A 26,213-nucleotide genomic window follows, 5' to 3' on the forward strand; every position below is an offset into this window, starting at 1 on the left:
CCAAAGCTGAGGAGAACAAAGGGGCAATGATGGGAACTGACAGCTCAAGGGCCTTGACATGGGTCCTGCCCTCAGAGAGGTGGGCAGGGCCGGTCTCCTCACCTGGCACCCCGCCCACTTCAAAATGACAGCAGGCAAGGCCACGGCCCCCCATGAGGCCCTGGGCCCCAGAGAGAAGGCCTTCTCCAGGCAGGGGACGTGGCAGAAATGAAAACCCTGGGCCACAGACTCAGCAACACCTGGCATCAAATATTATCTTTAAAATCCCTGCAATTCCCTCCCCAAAAGGAAGAGAAATGGAAAAAGAACGAGGAAGGGAAAGGAAGGGATGGAGGGAAGGTGGGAAGGAGGGAAAGAGAAAAGAAGGACGGATGGAAGGAAGGAAGGAAGGAAGGAAGGATGGATGGAAGGATGGATGGAAGGGAGGGAAGGAGGGAGAGAGGGGAGAGGAGGGGAGGAAGGATAAAGGGAAGAAGGCAGACAGGCTGACTGACAATTCTAGTTTGGGGTAGAAAGTGTAGTTATGAAACGGTTACTCCAAACAGATAGGAATCTGAGGCTCAATCCCAGGCTCATTTTTATTTTTATTTTTTTGGCCTCGCCCATGGCACGCAGAAGTTCCCAGGTGAAGAATCGAACCTGTACCACAGCAGTGACAGCTCGAATCCTTAATGTGCTGAGCCACACGGGAACTCCCTCAGGGTCATTTTCAAATCCCAGTTTCTGGGAACAAGATTTTCAGGTGGGAGCCAGCCTTAAAAGCCTTCCACGGAAAGCGTGTGGTTGAGCGAGTAGGTATCACTATCCTCTTCCTCCAGAAGCAGGGAGCTGATGGTTCTCCTGGGGTCTTCCACGTCCTGAAGGACCGGCTCAGGGATGGAGATGGGGAGCTGGACAAACTGCGGCCCAGGCAGGGCTGGGGCTGGAGGCTGGTACTGCAGAGTGGAAGTGGGCAGCGTGGACAGGGGCTGAGGCCACGGGAAATAGGTGAGGGGTGCCTGGTGCTCTGGGCCTTCCAGCTGGGGCCCCACTGTGGGTGTGGCGGCGCTTCTCGTCTGTGATGGAGGAGACACAGGGAGGTGAGCAGCCCTGGGGTATCCACTGCCCACCCTGTCCTCGTGGGGATGTCTGTCTCCCTCTCCTCAGCCCTTTCCTGTGGTCTCATTCCCGGGGCTCCGCCTTCCCCTGCTCAAAGCCCCCCCACCCCACCCCAAGGGAGAAGCCAGACAAGCTTCTGCATCTGTCACCCTGTCACTCACTAGCTCTGTGTCCTCACTCATGCTACTCCCCGACCTGCAGCCTCTGTTTCCTCGTCTGTACAACAGGCTACACGTAGGCCTGACATCAGAGGGCTGGGTGCATTCGAGATGCTTTTCCAGATTTCACTGAATAGAAAATGCATCCCGATTTCAGAGATACTAAAATGTGGGTGAGGAGGGGCGTGCATCCTAATGAATGAAAATACAGCATGTTGAACAACAAACCTGTCACACCGCAGAGTAGCTGTATCGCAAAGTGGCCACTATTGTACCCAGACACAAAGATTGCCCTGGCCCCATGTGGCAGCTTTGGTGACCTGAGCACCCCTTGGGTCAACACAGCCCTACCCCCACTACCTCATCCTCCGGTGCCTCTTGGCTGGGCCCCCTATGGCCATTCCAGAGACTTCCAAAGTCAGGGCCACACCCCCAGAGGCCCTACGAACAATATCGCTCACCTGCACGGCAACCACCCTACAAGTCCCAGCTTAAGTCAGTGGGAAGGCCAGGGCCTGGATTCTTGCTACCTTCCACCAGTGAGGAAGGAGATGGAAGAGGAAGATCTTTGCACAGAGAGGCCAAAACATTCCCTAAGCACCCCTACCTTCCTGTCAGAGCTCCACGTGCTACTGTGTCTTGAGAGAAAATTCTTAGAGTCATTTAGGGAAGAGCTTACGAAGTAATTCAATCTCCCGGGACCTGTTGCGATGCAGATTTCGGTACAACGGGTCTGGCCGGGCCTGGATTCTGCATGTCTAATCAGAACCCAGGTGATGCCAGTGCAGCTGGTCTGGGGTCCACAGTTTGAGTAACAAGGCTTTAGGTGTTTTTCTATAGAATGGTGGGGCTGGAGAGGGTCTCAGAGGACTGCCAGCCTCCCAACAAAGCCTTATGGAACTTCAAAATCCAAATGGAAATGCTGCATTTTTTGCATCATAAACCTGTGCAGGTCAACTGCAAGTGTAGGTTTCTTGGCTCAGGGATAGAATTACGCCAACCTGTCCCAACAGGTTTTATCTCCTGCTGATCAGGAGTGCCGATTGGTAGCTCCAACCAGCTTTGATGAGTTAATTTACAAAACTGCAAAACAAATAAATTATTTCTTAATAAATATAGTTTGTTGGATACACAGAAGCTTTCAAAGCAAGAGGTGGGATGGATGAAAGGATAAATAATCAAAGGAATTCTTGGTCCTGAGATGGTTGGGAACCATGGTGTCCACCACTCCTCACGCCCACCCCTGGCCCCCATATGGAAATGAGCTGCCTGACTTAACACCTCCCTATCCACCATCATTCAAGGTCCACAACTGGCTTGCTGAGTAGCTGGGTGGCCATGGAGTGGGAGCCTCCTGCAGCTCGGGCCTAGATGGTGCTCGAAAGCCAAGTACGGCAGGGACACTGGACTTTGGGGTAAATAGAGGGGAACCAAAGCAAAGCTCCATCACCAAGGGTGGGCTCCGCAGATACTCATGAAGCCCAAGCTCTACCTCTCACAGTTTTCCTTGGACTGGAGCTGGATGTAGCTCTCACCACAGGTCTTCTCTCCTCTGAACACTTGAGAGATTCTCATTCCTTTGATCAAACAGGCACCATGCACATAAAACTATTTCTCTTTCTGCTTCATTTTCTAGGGGAACAGGCTCTTCCTTCCCCACCCAGCACTTGAAGGCAGCGCTTGTGCTTTCTGGATCATGTGGCAAAGGACGCTGAGCCTGGGAAGTATCTAAACCCTCTGTGTGCATCACGCCACTGATCCTGACATCAGCCCTTTTGTTAGTAGTCCTGTTTTACAGATGAGGACTGTAAGACTCAAAGCATTAAGTCACCAAGCCCAGGGGCACATAGCTAGGAAGTGAAGGGACAGAGATTTGAATCCAGGGCAATCTGACACATTAGAGGTGCAACTCAAAAAGTTACCCTGCAGGTGGATCTGACACTATCGAAAGTACAGTATTCTGAAAAGATGTGTCACCTGTGCTCAGCCTAGAAATGTTCTGGTAAATCCCTTTATTAGGAGCAACCACCACCTAAATCATCTGAGTAAGGAGAGGCTGCCTCTGGCAAGCGTCCCCATGCAAATATCACCTGGTCTCCCATTCAGTAAAAACTGAGACTCCTCACTGAGACTCCTGCATATGAGGCAGTGGGGGAGACTTAGGACAGAGAGGCAGGAGCATAAGCCATGACAAAAGAGACCAGAGCCTTTGGGGGAAAGATATTTGAAGTCATCAGAAATGAAAGCAGGCCTCCCTGGAGGATGGGGTGGGCTTGGAGGACCTGATTTTCCTGGGAATCCACAGCAAGGAACATCAGGGAGCAGGAAGTCAGCCCTGTGCTTAGAGGGTTCCCTCACAGGGGTGGGTGCAGAAAGGCCTTCGTGTGACATACCGTGACATTGGTGATGAGCGGCTGGGAGGCGTAGGTCAGCACAGAGGAGGGCCCCACCACCGTGTAGCTGGGACACACGGGCTGCACATACATGTCAGCTGAGTAGGGGCAGCTGACAGCCTCGTGGGACACGTACTCAGTGTAGGGCGTCCACGGGGCTAGGGGCTGGAGAGCGGCCGGGGCGGGCTGGGAGAGCCAGCCGGTGCACAGCGCCCCCTCCTCCGTCACTGTGGAAGCAGAGACCTCCATGTCGAGGCAGGAGGGACCTGTGGGAAGAAGGAAGTTCCAGAGTGGCAGGTGTCACATGGGTGGGGGCGGAGGGCTTGGAGAAGGCCAGGGCGGCGGGGAGCTCTTACCCACTGTGGTGTAGGTCGCCAGGGGCTGATGGGGCAGCACCACCTAGAGGGGAGAAGGGAGGACCAAGCTCAGGGTTCAGCACTTCGGGCAGGCCCTCTGGGGGAAGCTGCCCAGGGGGCCTCCCCAGGGCAGGGGGCGCTGGGGTGGTGGTGGGAACCTCCCTTGTTAGAACTAACCCGCCCAGTGTCCCAGCCATCACCACCTGTACTTTCAAGGGACTGGTCTCCATTTAGCAAGGAGGCTGTGCACTTGGGGAACAGTGCCATCACCTTCCAGGGGAGCCGGCAACCCCCACAGGGCCTGTGAGACACTTGCTCATCCGCCCTGGTAACGGCCCCCTTCCAGCAGCTACGAGTGGCCTCTGCGCCCTTGTTGAGGATCCCATGGGGCAGGGACCTACACTCCCGCCCAACTCCTCTCATCACCCTCCCACCCCCGCCCCCGACACACACACACACACACACACACACACACACACACACACTCGGGCCACTGCAGTCCCTCACCGCGGTTGGTGCCACAGGTGCCCCGCTGCTGGCATGGCCTCGTTTCCTCCGCAGCAGCTCTTTGACCGGCTCCTTCACGCGCACACCCTGGTACGGCCGGGGTGGTGCCGGGGCCTGCTCTGGAGCTGCGGCTGTGAAGAGAGGGGCACTGGATCTCATCTCTCCTCCCAGCCAGCCCCCACCCCAATGTGCTCGCTCTCCTCCAGGGTCTGCCGGCTCATCAAAGCTGGGCCTGAAGGCACAGGAACCCGCCAGACTTCCCGGGCTATTCCTCCCAGGGTTATCATTTCTCCTGCCTCCAACCTTCTAGGGCTCCCTTCTACCCAGACGATTAAGGCCCAAGTGCACTAGTATGATCTCAACCCACATACCCAACCCCTCTGTACACTAACCCTTACGCAAGGCCTGACTCCCACCAGAAGGTCTATCTAGACGCCTCTCCATCTTCCTCGACTCTTTCCCCTCCTTATCCTTACTGGTTATTTCCCACTGTCAGGATTCCCCCTCACTTATCTCACCCTCTTGAGTCTTCCTGACCCAAGTCTAGTGCACCCCCCAGCTGACCACTGCAGTCCACAGAATTTGCTTCAGCCTGCTGCCTCTTCAACACTTCCAGGCTTATTAGCATTCATCAGAGGGGGCAGCAGAGGGCGGCACAAGAGCAGGGACTCTGAGTCAGATGCCACAGGCCTCAAAACCCGCCCCTGCCACATCCTGGCTGTGTGATTCTGGGTGAGTTACTAAATCTCTCTGTGCTCCTTAACCTGCAGTTTCCTATCAAAGGGGTGTCATAAGGAGTCCCTGACATAGCACATGGGAAGCATGATACATGCTTAGTATAAAATCAGGTACAGAGGAAGCTTTCAAGACATTTGAAGTCTGCTGTATAATAGTTGATAATCCTTTTTGCCGTAAATTTCTTATACCCCTATAACCAGATTACAAACTCCTCGGGGGGAAAGATTATACCTTATTTCTCTGTATCCTTCCACGCGGCATGTTCATTATGAACTCAGTAAGTTCTTTATTGATTAATTTGGTTGGATGATGATTCATTCATCTTCCCTTCACCCCTCCCGGACCTTTAGACTGGGCTGCAGTGAATGGTTTCCAGGTTCTCTGTGGCTCCCAGGACATAGGACAAATACCCACTGGTGATTCGTGTGCCCTGGGCCAAAGTCCAGGCTTGCTGCTGAGAGAAGTTTCCTTTGCTTTCTATCATCAATGCCAGGAAACCAAAGCACCATGAGCTGGAACCCAGGGCTCTCCCTGGCCAGGAGAGCAAGCCAAAAGCAGCCATGGCTGGGCAATGAGAGTCTGCCCTCCCAGACGGCTCACAGCCTGCAGCCTCAGGCCCTTGGAGGGCAGGCCTGGGTCAGCCACGAGAGGTGAGTAGCGCTGGGCCTTACGACTCACACTGGGAGTCTACTATCATCCACTGATAAGGCCCAGGGGCTCGGGCTCTGCATCAAAAGCCCAGAAGCCTAGGTATTTATTAAACCCGGATCCACAGTGCTGCCCTAACTGAACTTTGTTCAGTAAATACCCAGCTGATAAGACCCCAGGCCTGACTAGCACCAGATCTCCATCCATGCTCTGGGCACACACATGGCCTGTCCTCGAAGCCCAGGCAGAAAAGCAGGGGAAGAGGGAGGGGGTGTCCAAGAGCCTCGGGAACATATGACACAGAAGCCAAGAACCCCAGACTCAGATGCATTCACAGAGGTTCCTAGTCTGACCAAGCTGCAGGAGCAATGAGGGAGTGATGCAAAATACAGATGCCCAGGCCCCACTCCCAGAAAGTCTGATTCCTGGGGTCTGATGTGGGCTTATGGATCCACATCAAAATCCCTCAGGTGATTCTGAAACTCTGCTGGAATGAGACCCACTGCTAATTCAACCCTGATCTCCCCCTAACATCCCAAGAGGAGATTAACCTCTCCTGTCCTAAGAAGGGCGCTTGCCTGGTATTCCTTCATTCTCTCAAATATGGCAGGGCGCTGGGAAGCCAGCACTGAGCAAGACACACCTGCCTGCACGCATCTTGCCATCTGGTGGGAGAGGCAAGAATAGAACAGTTACAACTTGAGATTCAGGCTGAAGCGGTAGTGGGTCACAGAGAGAACCAGCCTGGTACCCGTGCCCTGGGACCACTTATGCACCATCAACTTCATTTAAGCATCAGTGACGATGGACTTAAGAGCTAACAATACCTGTATTTAAATCTGGGTGGTCAGTGTTTGGTGAAAAAGTCTCAGTTGATCTATTTTATATCCCTAGGCCTCACTTGCCTCATCCGTAAAATGGAAATAATAGCTCCTATCTCACACGGTTCTTGTGAGAATTAACTGGAATAATAATACACAGGGAGCTCCCAAGCCGTGTCCAACATGAGGCTGATGTTCGATATGTTATTTTCCTTCCCTTCCTGCATCCATGCCCACCTTCCTCTGGTGGAAGCTCTTCTTCCTCCTGGACCTGCCTCCTTGGGACATGCACCGTTGTTCCTTGCATTACCTTCTAAGGAAACTCATAATTCATATTCCATTTACAGCTCTCTTGTCTACAGAATGAGGCTCATCACGGTATGTACCCAATAAGGCAACTTGAGAATTACATGTACGTGCTTAAGAGTAGAGCGGGCACTGAGGAAGCATTGAATAAATGTGAGCTGATATCATCATTTGTATTCGTATTGTCCCTTCCCAGCAGATGGATACCAGGTCCCTGTAGAGTCTGAATGAACACTGCACCCTCCAGCTATGTCCTAATGACACGTTCTGAATCCCTGCAGCCTTCCTCCTGACTGCATCGCTCCTGCACGAGTTCATTTGCCACTTCTCCTGATGATGGGTGATGCCCAGCGGTGACTGCAGACCCCAGGTGCAGCCTGACCTGGCAGAGGATAGAGGCACCTGCCCTCCCACCCTCCGTTCACTCCTTCTCAGGGTCACCCACAGCCACATCAGCCTGTTCACACCCACATCATTCAACCTATGTGTGCGCCCAGTTGGGTTTCCAGCTATTCTTAAGCACAAAGTATAGCCTGAGGCATCGTGCACTCTGGAGAAACTCAAGGGACAGGGCCATGTGGGGGTCTGAGCACTGTGGTCACACTCTTAATTCTGTCAGGGGACAAGAAAGGTTTAGTCTCACACACACACACACACACACACACACACACACACACACACATCTCAGATCAGACGAGAGCTGGGTATACGGCTGCTCCCCTCTGATTTGCATGTACACTTCTGGGGAAGGGCCCAGAGGACTCCCCATGCCCTCCCTCCCAGGAAGTGGGCACATGGACCACTTGGCTGCAAAGGAGCCAGCTGGATGCTTCCAGCATCTTGTCAAGTGAGAGCTTCCTGCCTCCTGTTGTTTTTGAATCAATGAACAAAGAGGGTTTAGGGAAGGTGCCGTGAGCAGAGGTCATGGCCCTCTGTTGTCTGGACTTCCGCAGAACCCGCAGTGTCAACAGGTGTGCCCTTGAACAACCACCATATGGGGAGCAGTTTCTAAGTCCCTACCTCTTCCTGTTGCAGTCACAAAATTCCCACAGCTCCTAAGGACCTCCTGACCGCCCACCTGCGAGTCCACAGCCAGCTGCCAAGGAATCCTGTGCCTGCGGCCAGGTGAGCAGAGTGAGCATGCTTCCCACAGTGGCTTCGCAAAGAGCCCGTGAAATAGCAGAACCTGAAGCCTCAAGACAATTCCCACAGGATCCCAACGGCCAAGCGTGCTGGCGAGATGAAAACCTGCTGTTGGTGCCTTTCACACCAGCCCTTGTGAAGCAGCAGTAAACACTGCTAATTCCACAGTAAACACTGCTAATTCCACAGTAAACACTAGACTCCCCGCTGCCACTAGCGTGAGAACTGAGCCCACAGTTACAAATTTAGAGGAGGCAAAAAAGTTTGTCTGAAGTCATGATTGCTTTGCCTTGGGTCTTGTGGATCCCTGAATACAACAACTAAACTAACTAGAAGAAAATGTTACGATGATTAAAATAACTTCTTACAATAATGACACGTAAAAGAAGAGCCAAGGCGAATAAAACAGGAGATGAAAATCATAATGCACAAGCAGAGAGGTAAGTCCAGTTTCCCAAAGTAGAGCTGACCAGAGATTTTCATAGCCCCTGATCGAACTGCAGCTCCAGGTAGCCCGCTCTCAAAGCCTGACGCTTTCTCACCATGTCTCCTGTGGCTTGAAGGCCCTTTAAGTCGCCTGCGGGCATCCAAGGGTCCATCACTGAGAAACAATCTTCCCACCTACACACAAGCCTCTTGACCCTCACTGGGAATCCGCCACACTGCCTTCCCACTCCTGCAAGCCAGTCACCAGTGTTGTTTGGGGGAAAAAAAACAAAACTCATTTACAGAAAAACCTATGAGTTTGGCCCCAACGAGGGCTTCCCTTTTCCAAAATGAGCAACAAAAAAATCTGAAGGTATAAAAAGGCAGCAGAGGCTATTTCAGTTCCCCCTGCCTTATACCCGGACACGCTCCACGTCACAAAAATAAGAGTCCTGCAGCTGCTGTTCCACTGGCGAGCACAGACCATGACAGAATCAAGCCGAATGGTCACCTGAGGCGGCACTCTGGCCACTTGTGGGCCCTGCACTTGTTTTGCACCGAGCTTAGGGAACACAGGATTCTACTGATCTAAATAAACATGGCCCTTGGTTCCTGGATGAAGGTATAATAAACATCACCAAGGAAATATGCAAAATTGTGAGCACTTATTTATTTAATAACCCCATGCAAACCAGGTCCATCCCACAGTGAGAAAGCTACCAGGCTAAGGCTCAGGAGGCAGGTCCTAGTGGAGCCAACGCCCAGGCAACATCCTCAGGGCAGCTTTAAGGGAGCCCTCTTCAGGAGTTCCCTTGTGGCTCAGCAGATTAAGGAGCCAGCGTTGTCACTGCTGTGTCTCTGGTTATAGCTGTGGCTTGGGTTTGATTCCTGGGCCAGGAACTTTCACACGCTGTGAGTATGGGCGGGGTGGGGGGAGCCCTATGATCTCATATGTGGAAATGTGGAATCTAAAACATGGCACAAATGTAGCTATCTACAAAACAGAAACAGACTCATAGACATGGAGAACAGACTTGCAGTTGCCAACGGGGAGAAGGGAGGGGGTGGGATGGCCGGGGAGTTTGGGGTTGGTAGGTACAAACTATTACATTTAGACTGGATAAGCAGTGAGGTCCTGCTATACCGCACAGGGAACTCTATCCACTCTCCTGGGATAGACCATGATGGAAGACAACATGAGAAAAAGAATGTGTAAATATGTATGATGGGGTCATTTTGCCGTACAGCAGAAACTGGCACATTATAAATCAACTATAATTTTAAAAAAAAATTTTTAAAGCCCTCTTCAGACACCAGTTAGGATGCTACTCTAAGCGCTAGAATCTAAAGTGGGATCCAGAGTAAGCCTACATTTCCGTCAGCAGGGAAACAGGAAGAGATCCTACCCATCTTCACCATCGAGCTCACTGAACGTGCTTCCCATTACGTCTGACTGGTTGAACTTTGAAGCTGCAGCCACACGAGGCCATTTTGAAAGACAAAGCTTTCCTAGACCAGAAGGACACCTGACACGCTACTGATCACTCCAAATAACCACAGTAAATATTATCCTCTTTTGCTGCTGAATCTTTTGCATTATTTTAAGAAATAAAAAGACCCACTAGGGAGAAACACAACAATTTTCTCTTTACTTACAGCAAAACCAAAAACAAAGAATTGAACAACAGGAATTCAAGCTTAGGAGTAACAAACTTGCCCTTGCTTCTAACTGGAAACAAGGTCACAAAAGTTGCTCTCCATCTTCCACTTTAATGTAAAGAAGCTTCCTCATGGTCTCCACCTAAGAGCGCTAAGGCAAATTTAGCTCAGGTCAGCTAAAGGATAATTCACATCCTTAACTGAAACACTACTGCAAGTTGTTCTTCTTATGGTGAAGGTCTGAGTCAAAGTTTTTAAATTTGTTCTTTGCATTCATGGACAATGGCTGATTTTTTTCCAAACAGGAAGAAAGAACTTGGGCTTTGGCCAAAGACTGGACTTGACACGCTATAGAAAAGCTTTCCCACCCAATTTACACTAGGTTGTAGTTTACTTTTTTTTTTTTTTAAATGTAGGCCAACAAAGAGATCCCATATGCATGTAAATGCAGGTTTTCTGTTCACCAATGTTTGAACAGAGGAGGGCCCTGCAGCCAGGAAATATCAACCCGTCTCAACCTGTCACTCACATGTTCTAGAAATCTACATAACACTCAGGGCAGAGGAGAAAAAGATAAATAAACAAAAAAGGGCAGCCTTAACAGTGCACAGAAGATTTGGGAAAGCAGAACCCCAGCTGAATTAGGGTCTGCTGTGGCTCATGAGGCTTCTGGGTCAGCCAATCAGGAGTAAGTCTTGATGTCTTCATGTGTGGATCAGGCAAAGATGGTGGCTGATCCCGTGTTCTCTGGTCTGGTGGCAGAAGGGAAGGGAATAATTGGCATTCCCTGTGTCCCTATGCTAAGTGGCATGAAGGGAAGGCCACAGTCACTTAGGATTTCCCCAGCCCTGGCCAGGCCAAGAGGACCTCAAGGGAACACTCCGATAAAGAGGAGCCAGGAGAAGCTTCTACGGTTCATTTGGGGTGTCTGCCGAGGGTTGTTCAGTCTTAGAACCACAGAGTCCCGGACCAAAGAGGTCTAGAAGCTGGGTAACCCCCATTTTAAAGAAACTACAGCCAGATGGAATGGACATCCATAGTGATTACACCCCTAAACTGTTAGGCTTAGTAGGGAGTCTGTTTACCCACAGCCCACTTACCATTTACCAAGTTCCTGCCTGAGTGTCCCACTGGCAGCCCCAGGATTACCTGGGTCTTTCCAAAAGTTCCGGATGTCCCAGCCCTTGACCTTGGGTGGAACTGCCACAAGGCCTCTAGTGCCAAGGCTGCCAATCCTTTCCTCCCAGGTGCTACTGAGATGCCCCCGACTCAGAGCCCTCAGCACCATCACCCAGGCACTCATCCTCCTCCAAACCTCCCGCAGAGCCAGCAGGGTGCGGAAGGCGCCGGGGTTCTGCTCTTCCTGGGGGTAGAGACAGACACAGTGTCCGTGTGAGGCTCCTTTGTGGAGACTCAGGTCTGTTGGGACGCGTGGCTGCCAGAGGTCCGTATGCTTCCTGGTCACCATCTGAACCCCAGGACTCGGAAATCACCACGCACCTTTGCGTGATGTTCTGCAGCTCACAGAGACTCTGACACACATGATTTCACAGGCGGCCTCCCCACGACGTCTGAAATAGGCAGGAAGGTCTCCCTCTCACCCTCCTTTTCCCTGATGAGGAATGTGATGCTCAGAGATGCTAAGGGCCTTGCGCTCATAAATTCCAGGGTCGTCGGTCCACCAAACCCAGGACCTCTGATTCCAAGCTCAGTCCATTTCTGCCTCACATCCTGCCTCTGCCCCCCTTTCCCTGGGCAAAGCCTGTACATTTCACTGGGTGACCCTGGAGGTTGGTCACTGTCCCTCGGTCAGTTTTAACCCTCCTTACTCTAGGCTGGCAGTGGGCTCGCACCAGCCTGATCCAGTCTCTCTCAACTGTCAATTCCCGCAAGAAAGGGCGTCTCCCGGCCGAGAAGGGAGAGCGAGGTCCATGAGAAGCTTACCAGCAGTCTGCTCACATGAGGAGTGGCGAGAACTGAGAGACCCACACAATTCCCCGCAAAGTTTTATTTTTGGTATTTTTGACTGAAATGACGGCAGACAGATCCACCTGAGGAACCAGCTGCATCTGCCGCCTTTTAGAGAAACTGGGGTCACCAGAGCAGAAAGGGCTCCCATCTCAGATTGCATGTTCCAGGGAGGGGACAAGACCAGCACACCCCTGGCAGAGCATTTGTCGAACAAGCCCCTTTGGAGCAGAGTGAACCACATTCCTGCCATCTCGGGGCTTACCAGCTAGCCTCGCAGGGTGTGTGAACCTCATCGAACAATTGCACCAGCCAGCCTAGAATTACCAACTGTGACAGAGCTGCATCTGCCTCAGAGTTGAAACATGCTGGCTTGTGTGGCTGGTTTTCACCTCCCCTTGATTCAGTTGGGCTTGAATGAGCAGCAGATTGGGGGCCCAAGTCTCCAGGGGCTGTACAAAGAAGAGGCACGATTGTTTGTCTCCAGTGCACAGAGATAGCTCTGGGGTCAGGCTCAGGCCATACCATGCGTGGAAGCCTCGTCTCACATATAACATAGCAGCCCCAGATGTTCAGGATCCTTCCCCAGCCTAGGGACCTTGGATGAACCCCAAAGGTATTTGACTCAACCTGTCTTAGCTGATTTGCCCACTCCAGGAAGACCTGTCCTAGGAACTCAGATTCCAAGATGGAACTCAGCTGGCCTCAGAAGTTCTAGACTGAGTCTCTAATCTCACTTTCTGAGATTCATATCTGCAGGGGCTTTTGAGTCAGGCTACAAATACTCTCACTCAAGTAGAAACCACCTCCTTCTAAGGGTGGACTTATTTCCATCGGGAAGGGAGGAAGCACCTATCACAACCCTAAAATCCTTGCCATTGAAAAGCAGTGTGTTGTTGTTTGGGGCTCAAGCAGATCTAATTTGGAAAGCCTACTACATAGCTTATCATTATGTGCCCCTTGGCAAATCATTTGGCTTGTGTGTGTGTATCAGTTTTCTCCGTTCGCTAAATGACAATATTGAACTCCATCTCCTATTGTATGAAATTAGCCACACACCTAGTGGTAATAGTTTTTCAAGAAATAGCTGTTTCTCCTTTGATCTCAGCCAAAACTTTGTAGCCCATCAATCACCAGGAAAGGAGCCCTGGGACAGTGACCCTAACTTGCCCTTATCCTGCTGCCTCCTGATCCTGAGTGTCTTCATCCTTGACATCCCCAGGGCCTTTTGCTACCAGCCAGGTCCATCTCAATCTGCCTTCCTCGGACTCCTGGAAGTCATCCCTCAGGTGCTTGGGCCTGATGTTCTCAAGCAGCAGGGTGGCCATGTTTAGGAGACAAGGAGGCTAATGATGCTGCAGAGAGACTGGCCAAAGACCTCACTGGCATACAGAACAAGCCTGGAGAGAAGACATCAAAATCCTGGCACTGGCCTCTGGTAAAGGTGCCTTGAGCTGAGCAGAAGGACTTTTTTTCTTCTAAAGCCCCCAGAGGATCAGGTTTGTGACAGATTGGAGTTTTTAAAGGGTGACTCCAGGAAGGAGTCCCTTGGAGGCGTCCTTGGAGGCGTCCCTCTGTCTCTTGCAGACAGAGTCAGATGTAGCCCCTCAAGGAACCTGAATATGTTTCAAAAGGACACAGGCACATCCATGACTGAGGCCATAGTCATGGATGCTTCTTCAAAGGACCAGAAACCCAGGAGCACATATCACCTATGGGGTGAAACATCGCAGGGTCAGAAGACCGGAGAAGGGCTTCTTAGTGATCAGAGAGGGGAGTTTTATCCCCTGGTAGAGCAAGACAGACTTCTGACTGACATATTGGGCATTGCCTCAGCTTTATCAAGAGCAGTAAGGGAGTTCCCATCGTGGCATGGGGGAAACGAATCCAACTAGGAACTATGAGGTTGCGAGTTTGATCCCTGGCCTTGCTCAGTGGGTTAAGGATCTGGCGTTGCTGTGGCTCTGGTGTAGGCCAGCAGCAACAGCTCCGATTAGACTCATAGCCTGGGAACCTCCATATGCCGTGGGTGCAGCCCTAAAAAGACTAAAAAAAAAAAAAAAAAAAAGAGTAGTATGGATCAAAATGAGGGGGGAAAGGACCATCATTGAGAGCACAAGACCAGGGGGCCCAGGAGAGAGACACCTCTTCCCTTTTTTGGCTGAGATCCACAGCCTGCATCTCAAATTGCCAACAGAACCTGGAACAGGAAAAACCCGATTAGGAGCTGGAAGAGAAGATATTCAGTTGCTTGTTCCTTGATTTAAGCAATATTCAGTTTGAGAATTTTCAAGACCAAAGAGATTCTTATAAAAGAAATAAATTTTTCCTGAGACCCTCAGGGAGGGACCACTTCCTTGAAGGACGGACTCTTCAGGCCCAGCATTGGCTACATATTCAGGGTCAGATCCAACTACCCAAGCCTCAAGGCCCACAGAGACCGGGTATGAGCTGCATGAGGGAAGGTGGCCCTAATAATTGATTCATGAGGTGAGATGCAACTGCCAGGCAAGATCTTTTTATTAGGTCTCTGGTTTACTAACCAATGGCCCTGGCGGGGGGCGGGGGGGAATCCCTTATGAAGAACACTGTAGAAGCTGCTCGATTAGCAAGCCTGGGAATGACATCACTAGGTTAACCTTTAAGGAATGTACCCCTTTCCTTAAGCACAAGATACCTATGTCGACTGAAAACGTAACTTTCACAGCTTCAACGCGTCATGGAGACCAATACAACATGCTTCAAGCGAGTCGCTTTTCTCGAGGCGTGAGATCTTTACTAGAAGTCTTCAAACCAAGGACCTGTGACCAATTGGCAGGGTTCAAGCAGCAGAGGATGGCTCCAGGCCAGGGTTATCAGATGGGATCTGAGAAACTCTGGCATAAAATGAAGGTGCCCGGAAAGGGACTCTTTTGCCAAGAAAGGAAACAGGGAAGTCTGGGGGTGAATGAGCAAGATCTGCACCCCTCAATTGCTCCACTTTTATTTTTACATCAGAGTTCTGCCACAGCTTGGGTTTGAACAAAGGGGTTTGTGAACAAAACGTTGTAGGCACCACCTTGGATTTTCTTCCCAGTGCTAATATTCTATGTCCTAAGATGCCTCTTCCTCCCCCAGAATCTAAGCAAGAAGTCTGAGTATCATTTATTCTTGAAGAACCACATCTGAAGCCTCACAGATGCTCCATGACACCTTTCCTGATTCCATCTTCCCCTCCCTCTTGCTGAAGATAATTTATTTCATTGGCTGATTTCTAGCCGGAAATAATCCCATTACTGGATGGAGACAGGCTTGCATGGGATGGCAAATTCATGTTGATTTTTCCTTCGATACCTTTCTTTCCTGTGTTGCTGTTGCTTTTTCCAGCATTAAAACTTGTCTTCAACTTCTTGCCTCTCTGTCTCCTTTCCTTACTATCTTCCCAGCATTTCTCAGTCCTAGAAAGTTATGGTGATCTTTGTACTCTTCTTCTCTTCCAATTAAATTTATGATTCTTTCTAGAGGATTAAAAAGTAATTCAGCTTTTCTTAAATGTGGTCAAATCCTTTTTTGGACCCAACACCTGGTCTGAGGATGACTCTGGTTTATAATTCTTTGGCTACCTGCTCTTCCCAGAAAGTGATACTAATGAAACCATTACTAAGAAAAGGAGGTAGCACATTGCTGTTTCAGTTTTCGGTATCATTTGTGCTATTTCTTGCATACTGTGAGCTAGATTATAACACCTCAAGTCCAATCTTGTGAATTTAAAAAACAAACACGAGTTTGCCAGTCAGTACAAGCCTGCCGCCATCCCATCTTACGAGGCTGGTAGGAAACTGTGGCCCCAGTTCCAAGTGTGGTCACAGAATGGCCAGCTTAACCATCAGCATTAACCCTGATCACTAATGCCACCACGAGTCACAAGACTGGAAATATGCGTCCTGCTCTTTCACAAGAAAGGCAGAACTCAGGAGCCACACAAACTGGAATCTAGACTTGGCTGCATAAACTTTGTCTTCAGAGATAGAGTGAGAGAGAACAGGAAAATAATATTACTAAGTAATAGTTATTGAGTGTTGAGCAAATGCCAAGCACACTTACCGCAACCTACAAAGAACTGCATTCCCATTGTACATATAAGGAAATGGCAGCAGAGCGAGAAAAAGGGACTTGCCAGCATCTTTCAACTAGTGAAGCATAAATCTAGGATTCAGACTCAAATCTGCCTGCCCCAGAGGCTAAGCTTTATACCACTAAAAGGAAAGAAGGAATAGAGATGTCACTCTTGAATTCAAAATAACACACTTGCTTTCCACAGCTCACCTACACACACACACACACACACACACACACACACACACACACACACACACGCGGGAATAGGCTGTCTTCCAAAGTCTACACAGTTCAGAATGAACGAAGTGTCAAGGATGCAAAAGCCTTGGCTCCCTGCACAGGCTGCTCTCCCGAAAACAGATGGGCTATGCTATTGGGGGGAGAGCCTAGAGCCTTCCCTCCCTCTCTGAATCCTCCAAGGCAGCTAAAGTATCTGCAAAGAGCCCGCTGAAGGAGGTTTAGGACCAAAGGATTCATTTCCTTCAATAAGGAAGTTGGAACACATGCATCAAAAAAGAGTTTTCAGAATATGAAAGGACATCTGCCAGCTGGTGTACTTCATTTTGTCATTGGGACATCTGCCAGCTGGTGACTGCATGTTGTCATTGGTCCTTTATCTGACATGAAAGGCCTGTGCTTCTACCAAGAACACCCTCCTAAGCCCTGTGAGTGAGACGGGCACCATGGCAGGGAGACCAGACAGCTGAGCCAGACAGCACTCAGGGTGAGTTACCAACCTTGAAGCTGCAGTTTCCTCATCTATGAAATACAGCTTAAAACAGAACCTGCCTCGTGGAGTTTTTCTGCGGATTAATAAGATAGTACATTCAACGTGTGGCAAAGACTGGCAGTTGCCACACCCAACATCTGCCCTCTCCCTCCTTACTATCAACCCCTACACTGGGCGGGGCAGGTGGGCATGTGCCCAGATCAACAACTACACTCTTTCCTTGCAGATAGGAGAGGCTGCTCGACGTCAGCACAAGTTGTGTGTCAGTGGAGAGAGGCAATGATAGAGAAGTATGATATTTTTGCCTTTCTCTTTTCTTCTTTTTCCATGCCTGAAACACAGATGTGATGGCTGGAGCTACAGTAGCAACTACGAAGCAACTTTGAGGACAAAGGCCACATGCCAAGGACAGCAGACCAAAAAGACACAAGTAGCCTGAGACATTGTTGTTACTATGAGCCTCCATACGGCGCTGTAGATTACTAGAGGCTATTTTTGGGGGGAGGGAGGTGCACCTGCAGCATGTGGGAGTTCCTGGGCCAGAGATCGAACCCACACCACAGAAGTGACAATGCCAGATCCTTAACCCCTAGGCCACCAGGGAACTCCAAACTATGGACTTCTTTTATATGAAAGTACACCAACCACTATCTTATTTATTTATTTTTATAGTTTTTTTTTTCCTATTATAGCTGGTTTACAGCGTTCCGTCCATTTTCTACTGTACAGCAAGGCGACCCAGCCACACATACACATATACATTCCTTTCTCTCACATGATCTTGCTCTACCATAAGTGACTAGATACAGTTCCCAGTGCTATAGCAGGATCTCATTGCTTATCCATTCCAAAGGCAATAGTTGGCATCTATCCATGGTTTTTTTCCAGTCTCAAAAAATAACAACCAAATGCAATCCAAACTGATCCAACAGAACATCTGGGTACTGCACAGCCCCCAGGTAAGCACTCAACATCCCACAGCTGATATTCATCCCCAGGAAAAGGACTGAACACGTTCTGTTCATAGCAGCGACTGTCCAAAGGTATATTTGAAGCATCAATTTCAGCCTCCAGGTCAGCAGTCCTCAGCCTGACTGCACATTCAAATCACCTGGGATGCATGTGAAAATATCTATTTATTAATTTACTTGGCCACGCCCACAGCACGTGGAAGTTCCCGAACCAGAGATCAGACCTGTGCCACAGCAGTGACCCAACCTGCAGCAGTGACAACACTGGATCCTTTAACCACTAGGCCCCCAGAGAACTCCCAAAAATACGTATGTATTTTTCATAGCACCCATGAAGACTCAGCAACTTGAGCTGGAAAAGGATTTCAGTCAAGTTCAATCTCTTTGCCCTCAGCCAGGAAAAGAGAAATCCCATTTGACAACTGGAGGACTTGAGACCTGGAGTATGTAGGTAGTTTGCCTAAGGCCCCACACCTAGCTACCCAGAGCTGGAAAATAGAATCCATGTCTCCTGACTGCAAGAATAATGCTTTGTCAAAGCACAGCATACAACAAGAGGCTTTCTGAGGCAGCCTCTCCATCCCAGGCCCGCTCTTATTCAGCAGTTGCTGCACAATAATGAAAAAACTGGAACCCTGCTGAGTATTTCATAAAGCGGCAAATTATGTTAATGATCATAACCCATTAGCCAACTTTGGTTGGTTTGGCTCAAAGCGAGAAATTGGTGGACCCCTTCGCCGAGTAAGAAATAAAACTACTTTATTTTATTTTATTTATTTATGTATTTATTTTGTTTTTTAAGGCTGCACCCACAGCATATGGAACTTCCCAGACTAGGGGTCAAATCGGAGCTACAGCTGTTGGCCCACACCACAGCCACAGCAACGCAGGCTCCAACCTGCATCTGGGGCCTGCACCACAGCTCATGCCAATGCCGGATCCCCGACCCACTGAGCGGGGGTAGGTGGAGTGGGGGGGTGGTCGAAGGCTCATCTTCCTGGATACTACTAGCCGGATTTGTTTCCACTACACCACAGTGGGAACTCCCGGAAATAAACTACTTTAGAAGAAAATCAAAAGAAAAAAAAAAAAAACTAGTATCTTTACTTTGCAATGGGAAAGTTTAAAAGCAAAAATGTATAGGACTTCTAAGTGAACTAAATGTCACCAGATGTTTGGTTAATAAGTGAGGACAAGTTTGGTTCTTTTTTGTTCCTCCCAACAGAACAGATTTGCCACTTAGCATCAGAAGAGAGCTTTTCAAAACTCTGACTCGGTAAGCTTGGGGCTGTAGAGGGGACAAGGTTGGTTAATCAATAAAGGGCGAAAGGAAGTAGAGGGTCCACCTTGAAAATCATCAGCTCTTTTAGAGATTAATCTGTGTCCTTATTAGATGTGTATCATTTAGTTAACCTCCTCCTGTGCATATGACTTCGTGAATGTCCTTTGGATCCTAACTGTCCTTATCAAGAACCACTGAATTAATAGACAAACTTGGTAAGAAGTAAAGATGTTTATTAGGCTTATTAAGTAAGCAAAGGTTGTAACACAGAATGGAAATATTAGGAACGGTCCATGGATCTAAATCACTTCTTATGACAAGTTCATCTGAATTTATGCAAGAGATATAGTTTCAAAAATTATATGTATATTCAGGATTTTCTTATCTTTGCCCACACTTTTAACTGCCCTCCAAAAGTTGGCTATGTAGTAGATTCTTAGAGTAAGTCCAAAGTTTTATGCTAATGAGAATTTAGGGGCCCTAATTTATCCATTTGGTGAACTTCTGCTCTGTTCAGGTTGTCTGAAATTAAACATTCAGGCCATAATAATTTGATAATTAATATTTCTTGTTTTTGAGATGCCTCTTTGATACCATGACCAAGAAACGCCAAGGCCGAGTCTCTGAGACATCAAGACAAGCAGCCAGTTCAAAGGAAATCAGTCAAGCCTGCTTTTGTTATCATCCAGATCTTTCCCTAACATAAATACCAACAATAAAAAGCAGTTGTTCAGTTCATTCATTTTCTAACAAGTGGCGCTGTGCTCGTCACAAACAGCTGCCTTGCTTTTAAGGAAGAGGTCAACCAAATCAAATTTCAGCCTTGTGTAAATCATGTCATCAACTGATTGCAAGCTTTATCGTCCACTGGTGTTGGCCTTGCATAAGCCCAGTGCATGTTACTGAGTAACTTAGGGAAATGAACACTTAAAGTACTACCCAAATCATTTTAGACCAGAGGTGGGCAAACCTTGTCAGGAAAGGGCTAGACAGTCATATTTTAGGCTTTGCAGGTCAGATGCTCTCTGCGACACCTGTTAACTCTTCCATTGTAACAAAACCAGCCCTAGACATTATGTAAATGAATAGACAGGGCTGTGTTCCAGTCAAGCTTTATCTACAAAAACAGATGGTGGAACAGATTCGGCACTCGGGCCAGAGTCGGCAGACCCCTGCTGTAGACCCTTGGAAAAGTCCATGTAAGGTCCCATCATTCGAGAATATGCTGATGTGCCTTTTTAACCATTCTAAGCAAAGTGTGGAAAATGAGGGGGAAGGTTTGACATAACCCTACTCACTCAAGATGGGCCCAGAGGAGATGTCCCAGGAGCAAAGGGAAGGCACTGTCGTTACTTCTCAGGGGGCTTGATGGCACTTTCCCTATTTGCTACCTTACTTCTGACAAAACCCTTGTAAAGCAGGCCTTAGAACCCCCATTTTCCAGATTTGTAAGAATGTGAGATGGTTAAATAATTAAGCGGCAGAACCAACTCTCAGACCCAAACCTGACTCACTGCATCACACCTGCTATTTCTCTGGCACCGTTACTTGGCCTTAACAAGGGTGTCTCACTGGGGTGGATGTTCGCTCTTGACATCCACATGGGACCTGCTGGACCAAGTGCAGAACCCGGGGGCGGGGAGGCGAAATCTGCAGGGAGAGCCACTTCTTTGCCCAACTGGCCAGTCCAGCAAGTCCCAAACTCATGGTTGTGACTTGAGGATTTCCACCCCTGTGCGCCAGCAATTCTGAGCTGATCTAAATCAAAGCCCATGTTCACATTTAGTCCATACACAGAGGTCATGGGCCAGATAGGGAGGAGTCAACATCTACACAGTGAATGTTTTCTTAACCCTTTCCAGAACCCCAGAGTACAGTCATTTCAGCTCATGCCTCGAGGGTGTTTTCTGAAAAAAGAAAGTGCCTTTTCAGCACTCTTGGTGTCTGATTTCAAATTCTGCCCTTCCATCAGGTGATTCTAAGTGGGCTGACAAGGCTGCCCTGTTTTTACTGATTTTCCCACAGGGTTTAGTCACCCAGGTGCCCTCAGTGCCCTAGACAAGGGCCTCATTGGGGGTCAGGGTTGGGTCTAGGGCTCAGGGCCTCTCCTACTTTCAAGTGCCAAAGGACAGTTCAAGACATTTTGATCCTTGAATCTGAAAATGCAGAATCATTCACCCCAGGTATTCCACTGACCAATTTACAACGTGATCTTCCTAGGGATGGGGTTTGGCTATACATGGCTGACCTCCAGGAGTGAGCTGGAAAAAATGCCTCTAGTGGCCCCTTTAAAAAACTGTTACTCTCTTAAGAGGAATGAAAAAAGGAAAAAGGCAGTGTGTAACCAAGAGGGGGAAATATGGCAGCTGGGGAAGGCAAGGAAACAACCCACATCTCAGGCACTGAAGCAAAACCAGAAACATCAACATCATTTCGGTGGCATTTCAGCTTACTCAGGCTTAGCTCTGTGGAGTGGGTATCATTTTTACCCCGTTTTACATATGAGAACCCTGAGGATTTTTTAAAAAGGAGAAAGCGACTTGCTCTGAGTAGGTAGGCACCGAGGGGCTCACATAAAACCACTGATTCAGCTCTAAGTGCGGCGTGTGTGGACACCGAGCGGCCCCCGGTGAGAGACATAAATGCCCACCTGCCACCTTGAGTGCAGTCCCACCCGGCCGGTGCCTTTGCCCCCACGGGTGACAGCCTTGCTCTGTCCTCTTTCATGGAGCAGTGGCCACCACCCCTACTAGAATATCCCTAGTTCTCTTGGAAGGATCCCATAGCACCAAATGAGAGTTCACTTATTTAAGAAAAAAACCTGCATCTTGCCAACATCACACAAGGATGAGACTTTACAATCTGAGAAATTTTGAAACCGTTCCTTCACATTACACATTAACGAGCTCAAGTCCCGAGATTTTACACAAGAAATAAAGGAAACAACGAACTGGTGATAAAGTGACTGTAAGTTATGTTTTAATCCATGATGGTATGTTTTCAAAACTTTAGAGGCTCCCATAGAATATCCTTTGTAAAATAAATAAACACTCCCTAATTTATCTTTTTCTAGGTTCTCTTATAAGTTCGCTCAAGGTAGGCTGTGCCTAAACTCATTAAAAGGCGTTTTAGGAGTTCCCGTCATGGCTCAGTGGTTAAAGAATCCAACAAGGAACCATGAGGTTGCAGGTTCGATCCCTGGCCTTGCTCAGTGGGTTAAGGATCCGGCATTGCTGTGAGCTGTGGTGTAGGTTGCAGACGCGGCTCGGATCTGGCGTTGCTGTGGCTGTGGTGTAGGCCGGCAGTTACAGCTCTGATTGGACCCCTAGCCTGGGAATCTCCGTATGCCGCAGGAAATGGCCCTAGAAGAGGCAAAAAGACCCCCCAAAAAATACATATATGTAATAATAATAAATTTTTTTTAAAAAAAGGCATTTTAAAGACCTAAGCGCCCTTAAAAGGACAGAGAGAGAGATTTGGGGGTACTACGTCTTTCTTGAGGAAGTACAGCACCGAGCCCCAGCAAGGTTCGACTCTCGTGAGGTTACTACACTGCCTCTGTTATTCTGAGAAAGAAATGCTGTAGCTCATCTCTGTGTGATTTCAATGATGAATAACACGAGTCTCTCTACAGTCCCACATAGTGGAAAATGAAGTTCACAGAAGTTCCATCCAACTCCAGGGATAAACATTAAGGTTAGAGATAAACTGGCTGCCCCCTTGCGGGGAGGCGAAGGGGGGGCGGGGGGAATTGGGGGGATGTGGTGGGGGACTCCCCAGCCTCTCTACGGGACGGGAAGAGAAATGACAGGGGGCAAGACAGCAAAGCAAATGAAGACAGGCTTGACAAGGCGAGTTTGCACATCTTCCCAAAGCAGTCACAAACACATCCCGCCTCAGCAGAAAGCTCAGCAGCTCAGAAACAGGCCCACGGAACTGAACCACAGGCGAAAGAGTAGCTGTTTATCAAAATAAAGCCACTCGCTTAAAGAGTGCCACGCTTTCCCCTCCCAACCCCAAACCCAGATCATGTTTGGCATTTGTTTGGTGAATCATAAGCTGCCCTTTCTCCACCACAGTGATTCACTCGGGCGGCGGAGGCAGGATGCACTGTCCCACCTTGGAACACTAACTAGTTCGTTCCCCTCCCGCCTGGAAAATCAGCATCACCTCTGACAGGTTGCTCCATCTCGCCCACCTCACCCCTCCTGCGCCCCTGGCTGGGGACCCGACCCGGCTGCCCATCACCACCGGCACCTCCCCAGCTGCAGGCTGACTGGCGAAGCCCCGGCCCCCGCAGCGCTGCTCCCACAGCCACGGCCAAACCACTTACGTTTTTGCCAGAGCATGGCCTGCGACAGGATGTTGCCTTTTCTCTTTGAAGCAGACAGTTTGGCTTCTTTAATGTGAGACCTGGGTGTGCTTGCCTCCAGTGTAGCCACTGCCTGCTCAGCGGCTGTTTCCTCGGCTTTTTAAAGGCCTGAGTTCCCGCTGCGGGGGCACAACGTCATCACATCCTCCCACTTCGCGCACCGCTGCGCTTTTTCTCCAGCGGGCGCCCGTCACCCCACTGCGCATCCTCAGCCCACCCCCCCCACCCCCATCCCCTGGCTGCAGACCACAGGGACAGCCGGCCGGCTGGAGCCCCACAACCAACCACACGGCCCAGGAGGCCGTGGTCACTGCGGCGCGGGCCCCGGGGTGTGCTGGGCTGCGTGGGGCGTAAGCAACCGTGCGTGAATGTGAACTCTGGGTGCGTGCGTGTCTAGCCGTGTACCCCTCCGCGCCGGCGATGGGCCCCATACCCCCCGGAAAGCGTTGGGTTTTCTGTGGCGCTGGTTCAGGCCTCACCACCACCAGGGTGTCTGCAAGGCCCAGAGCCCTGCTCGACGGGAACTGCGATTCCCAGGGGTCACTGGCTTTCAACACAGGAGGAAACACCTGTACACCCTTCAAGCCTCACTAAACAACCTCCTCATGCTTCTAACATTGCTTTTCTGTGTATTCCATTTTGAACCACGTTAGCTCCTCCCCTAGCCCCCCCACCCCACCCCTCCAGCCACCACCAAAATGGCAAGACTTAATTATGCTTCACGCAGGGGAACACTGGTTCTGATGGTCCACATGCCCCTGGAGAAAGAGGCCACCTCACTCAGGGAAGAAAGAAGAGGATGCCTGTGCTCTTTAGCTGGAGCTGGTTCCTCAAAGAGGGCTCGCAGGCTCGACGTGAAGGGGGCCGCCCTCCCAGCGCCCACCGCCTGCTGGCAAGAAGCCTCTCTGTGGAACGGTAAGGGGGTTCGTCCCCTGCTAGTGTTGGGGTAGCCCATGGACTCCTCCTGCCACAGTGCACCGAAGGCCACATGCTTAGGCCCTGATACGCCATCAGTTTGGAGTCAAGACCACCAGACTGGGGCCCCTAGGGTTATGCTGGGTCCTTGATGCTCTGCTCTGGGCACTGCCTCAGAGCCATCATACATCGCCTACCAGACCATGCCATCCTGCAGCTGACAAAGCTTTCTTTTTCACCTGCTCCCATCACCCATGGAGTGGGAGGGAGCAGGGCCCTGGCCATCTAATCCTCATTGACCTTCCCAGGCCCATCGCCCACTTGGCCCCCCTGACACTGGTCCCCAGGGCCTTCTCGGCACCACCCTGCGCCTGTGCAGCCTCCTGCCTTTGACACGGCAGCCCTCTCTTGCTCAGTTCCTCTTCTCCAGTTCCTCACCTGAAGATCCAGCTCACATAGCACCTTTTTTCGGTGAAAAATGTTCTGCCCTACCAAACCTCCTAACCCAGAAATATCGGTTCCCCTTTTCTCAGCTCCTGGAGCCCTTTGTTTCTTTATCCTATGGGAGTAAATTGTGTCCTGACTCTGTAGGCTCCTCAAGGTTTCGTCTTTGTCTCCCCAGTGCCAACACCGGCCTGGAGCATATCTGTCTCCCCATCGGATTTCATTCAAATGAAATGCTGAACTTAATGAGTCACTGTCTCTGATGGATTGTTGGTTTGAGGGCAGGTCTTGAGAAGAAATGTTGTTTACATAAACAACTCACTCACCAAAACAGAGAAGTCTGTCTACAGACTGAGTTATGAGCTCTCAGCACAAAACCTCTAGGCCTTGGGACACAGAGGGCCCCAGTCAGGAGCCTGGCAGGTGGCAGTGCCACAAGGCCTTAGCCTCACGAGGTGTTTCCACGGAAAAGGGCGGCATCCATCTGGCCTGGCTCAGTCAGAGGAGACATGGGTTCCCATCAAGGCTCTGCCACTCACTGGCTGTGTCCCCTTAATCAGGCACATAACTCTTCTGAGTCTTGGTGTCCTTGTTTATAAAATGAAGAGGTTGTTCTCTGAATGTTTCACAGGCTTTGTAGGAGGATCTGTGACGTCACTGGTGTCCCAAGCTCCACGTTGGAGTCTCAACTACATTATCTGGTCACCACAACTCTATAAGTATATATATATATGTGTGTGTGTGTGTGTGTGTGTGTGTGTGTGTGTATGTATGTGTGTGTATATATATGTATGTATGAATATATGTATATATATATGTAGGATGGGGTCACTTTGTTGTGCAGCAGAACATGGTAAATCAACTATGCTTTAATTAAAAAAAAATCTCTGAGAAAAATTCTACCCATGTTGTTCAGAAAAACAAACACATGTTAAAGAAATTTAATTTTCCTAGCATCATAGGGCTATTAGGTGATAGTGTAAGATCAGGTTCGTTTGACTTGAGCTGGAGCACTAAATACTTACACTATTAGATATTTGTTAGATTGAACTCAGTGAAAGGCAAGTGCAAATTATGTTTTTTAGTGGAAATATAGGATCACTAATACTAAAACTTGAAGCAGATCAATAGAAGTTTATATGCCCTGGGATAAATCCTTGTCCTCTGGAAAGAGGAGAGG

The 26,213-nt window shown here is 49.5% G+C and overlaps 1 protein-coding gene across 1 annotated transcript; it reads right to left on the reverse strand.

The window, feature by feature from the left end:
• Nucleotides 565-23,779, reverse strand: POU2AF1 (POU class 2 associating factor 1). The gene is given in 5 exon segments (NM_001244060.1): nt 565-1,055; nt 3,650-3,915; nt 4,006-4,048; nt 4,513-4,643; nt 23,636-23,779. Coding segments are annotated over 5 exon segments (756 nt in total). The 5' UTR covers nt 23,652-23,779; the 3' UTR covers nt 565-755.

Source organism: Sus scrofa, chromosome 9, assembly GCF_000003025.6.
Source record: "Sus scrofa isolate TJ Tabasco breed Duroc chromosome 9, Sscrofa11.1, whole genome shotgun sequence".
Classification (NCBI taxonomy): Eukaryota; Metazoa; Chordata; class Mammalia; order Artiodactyla; family Suidae; genus Sus; species Sus scrofa.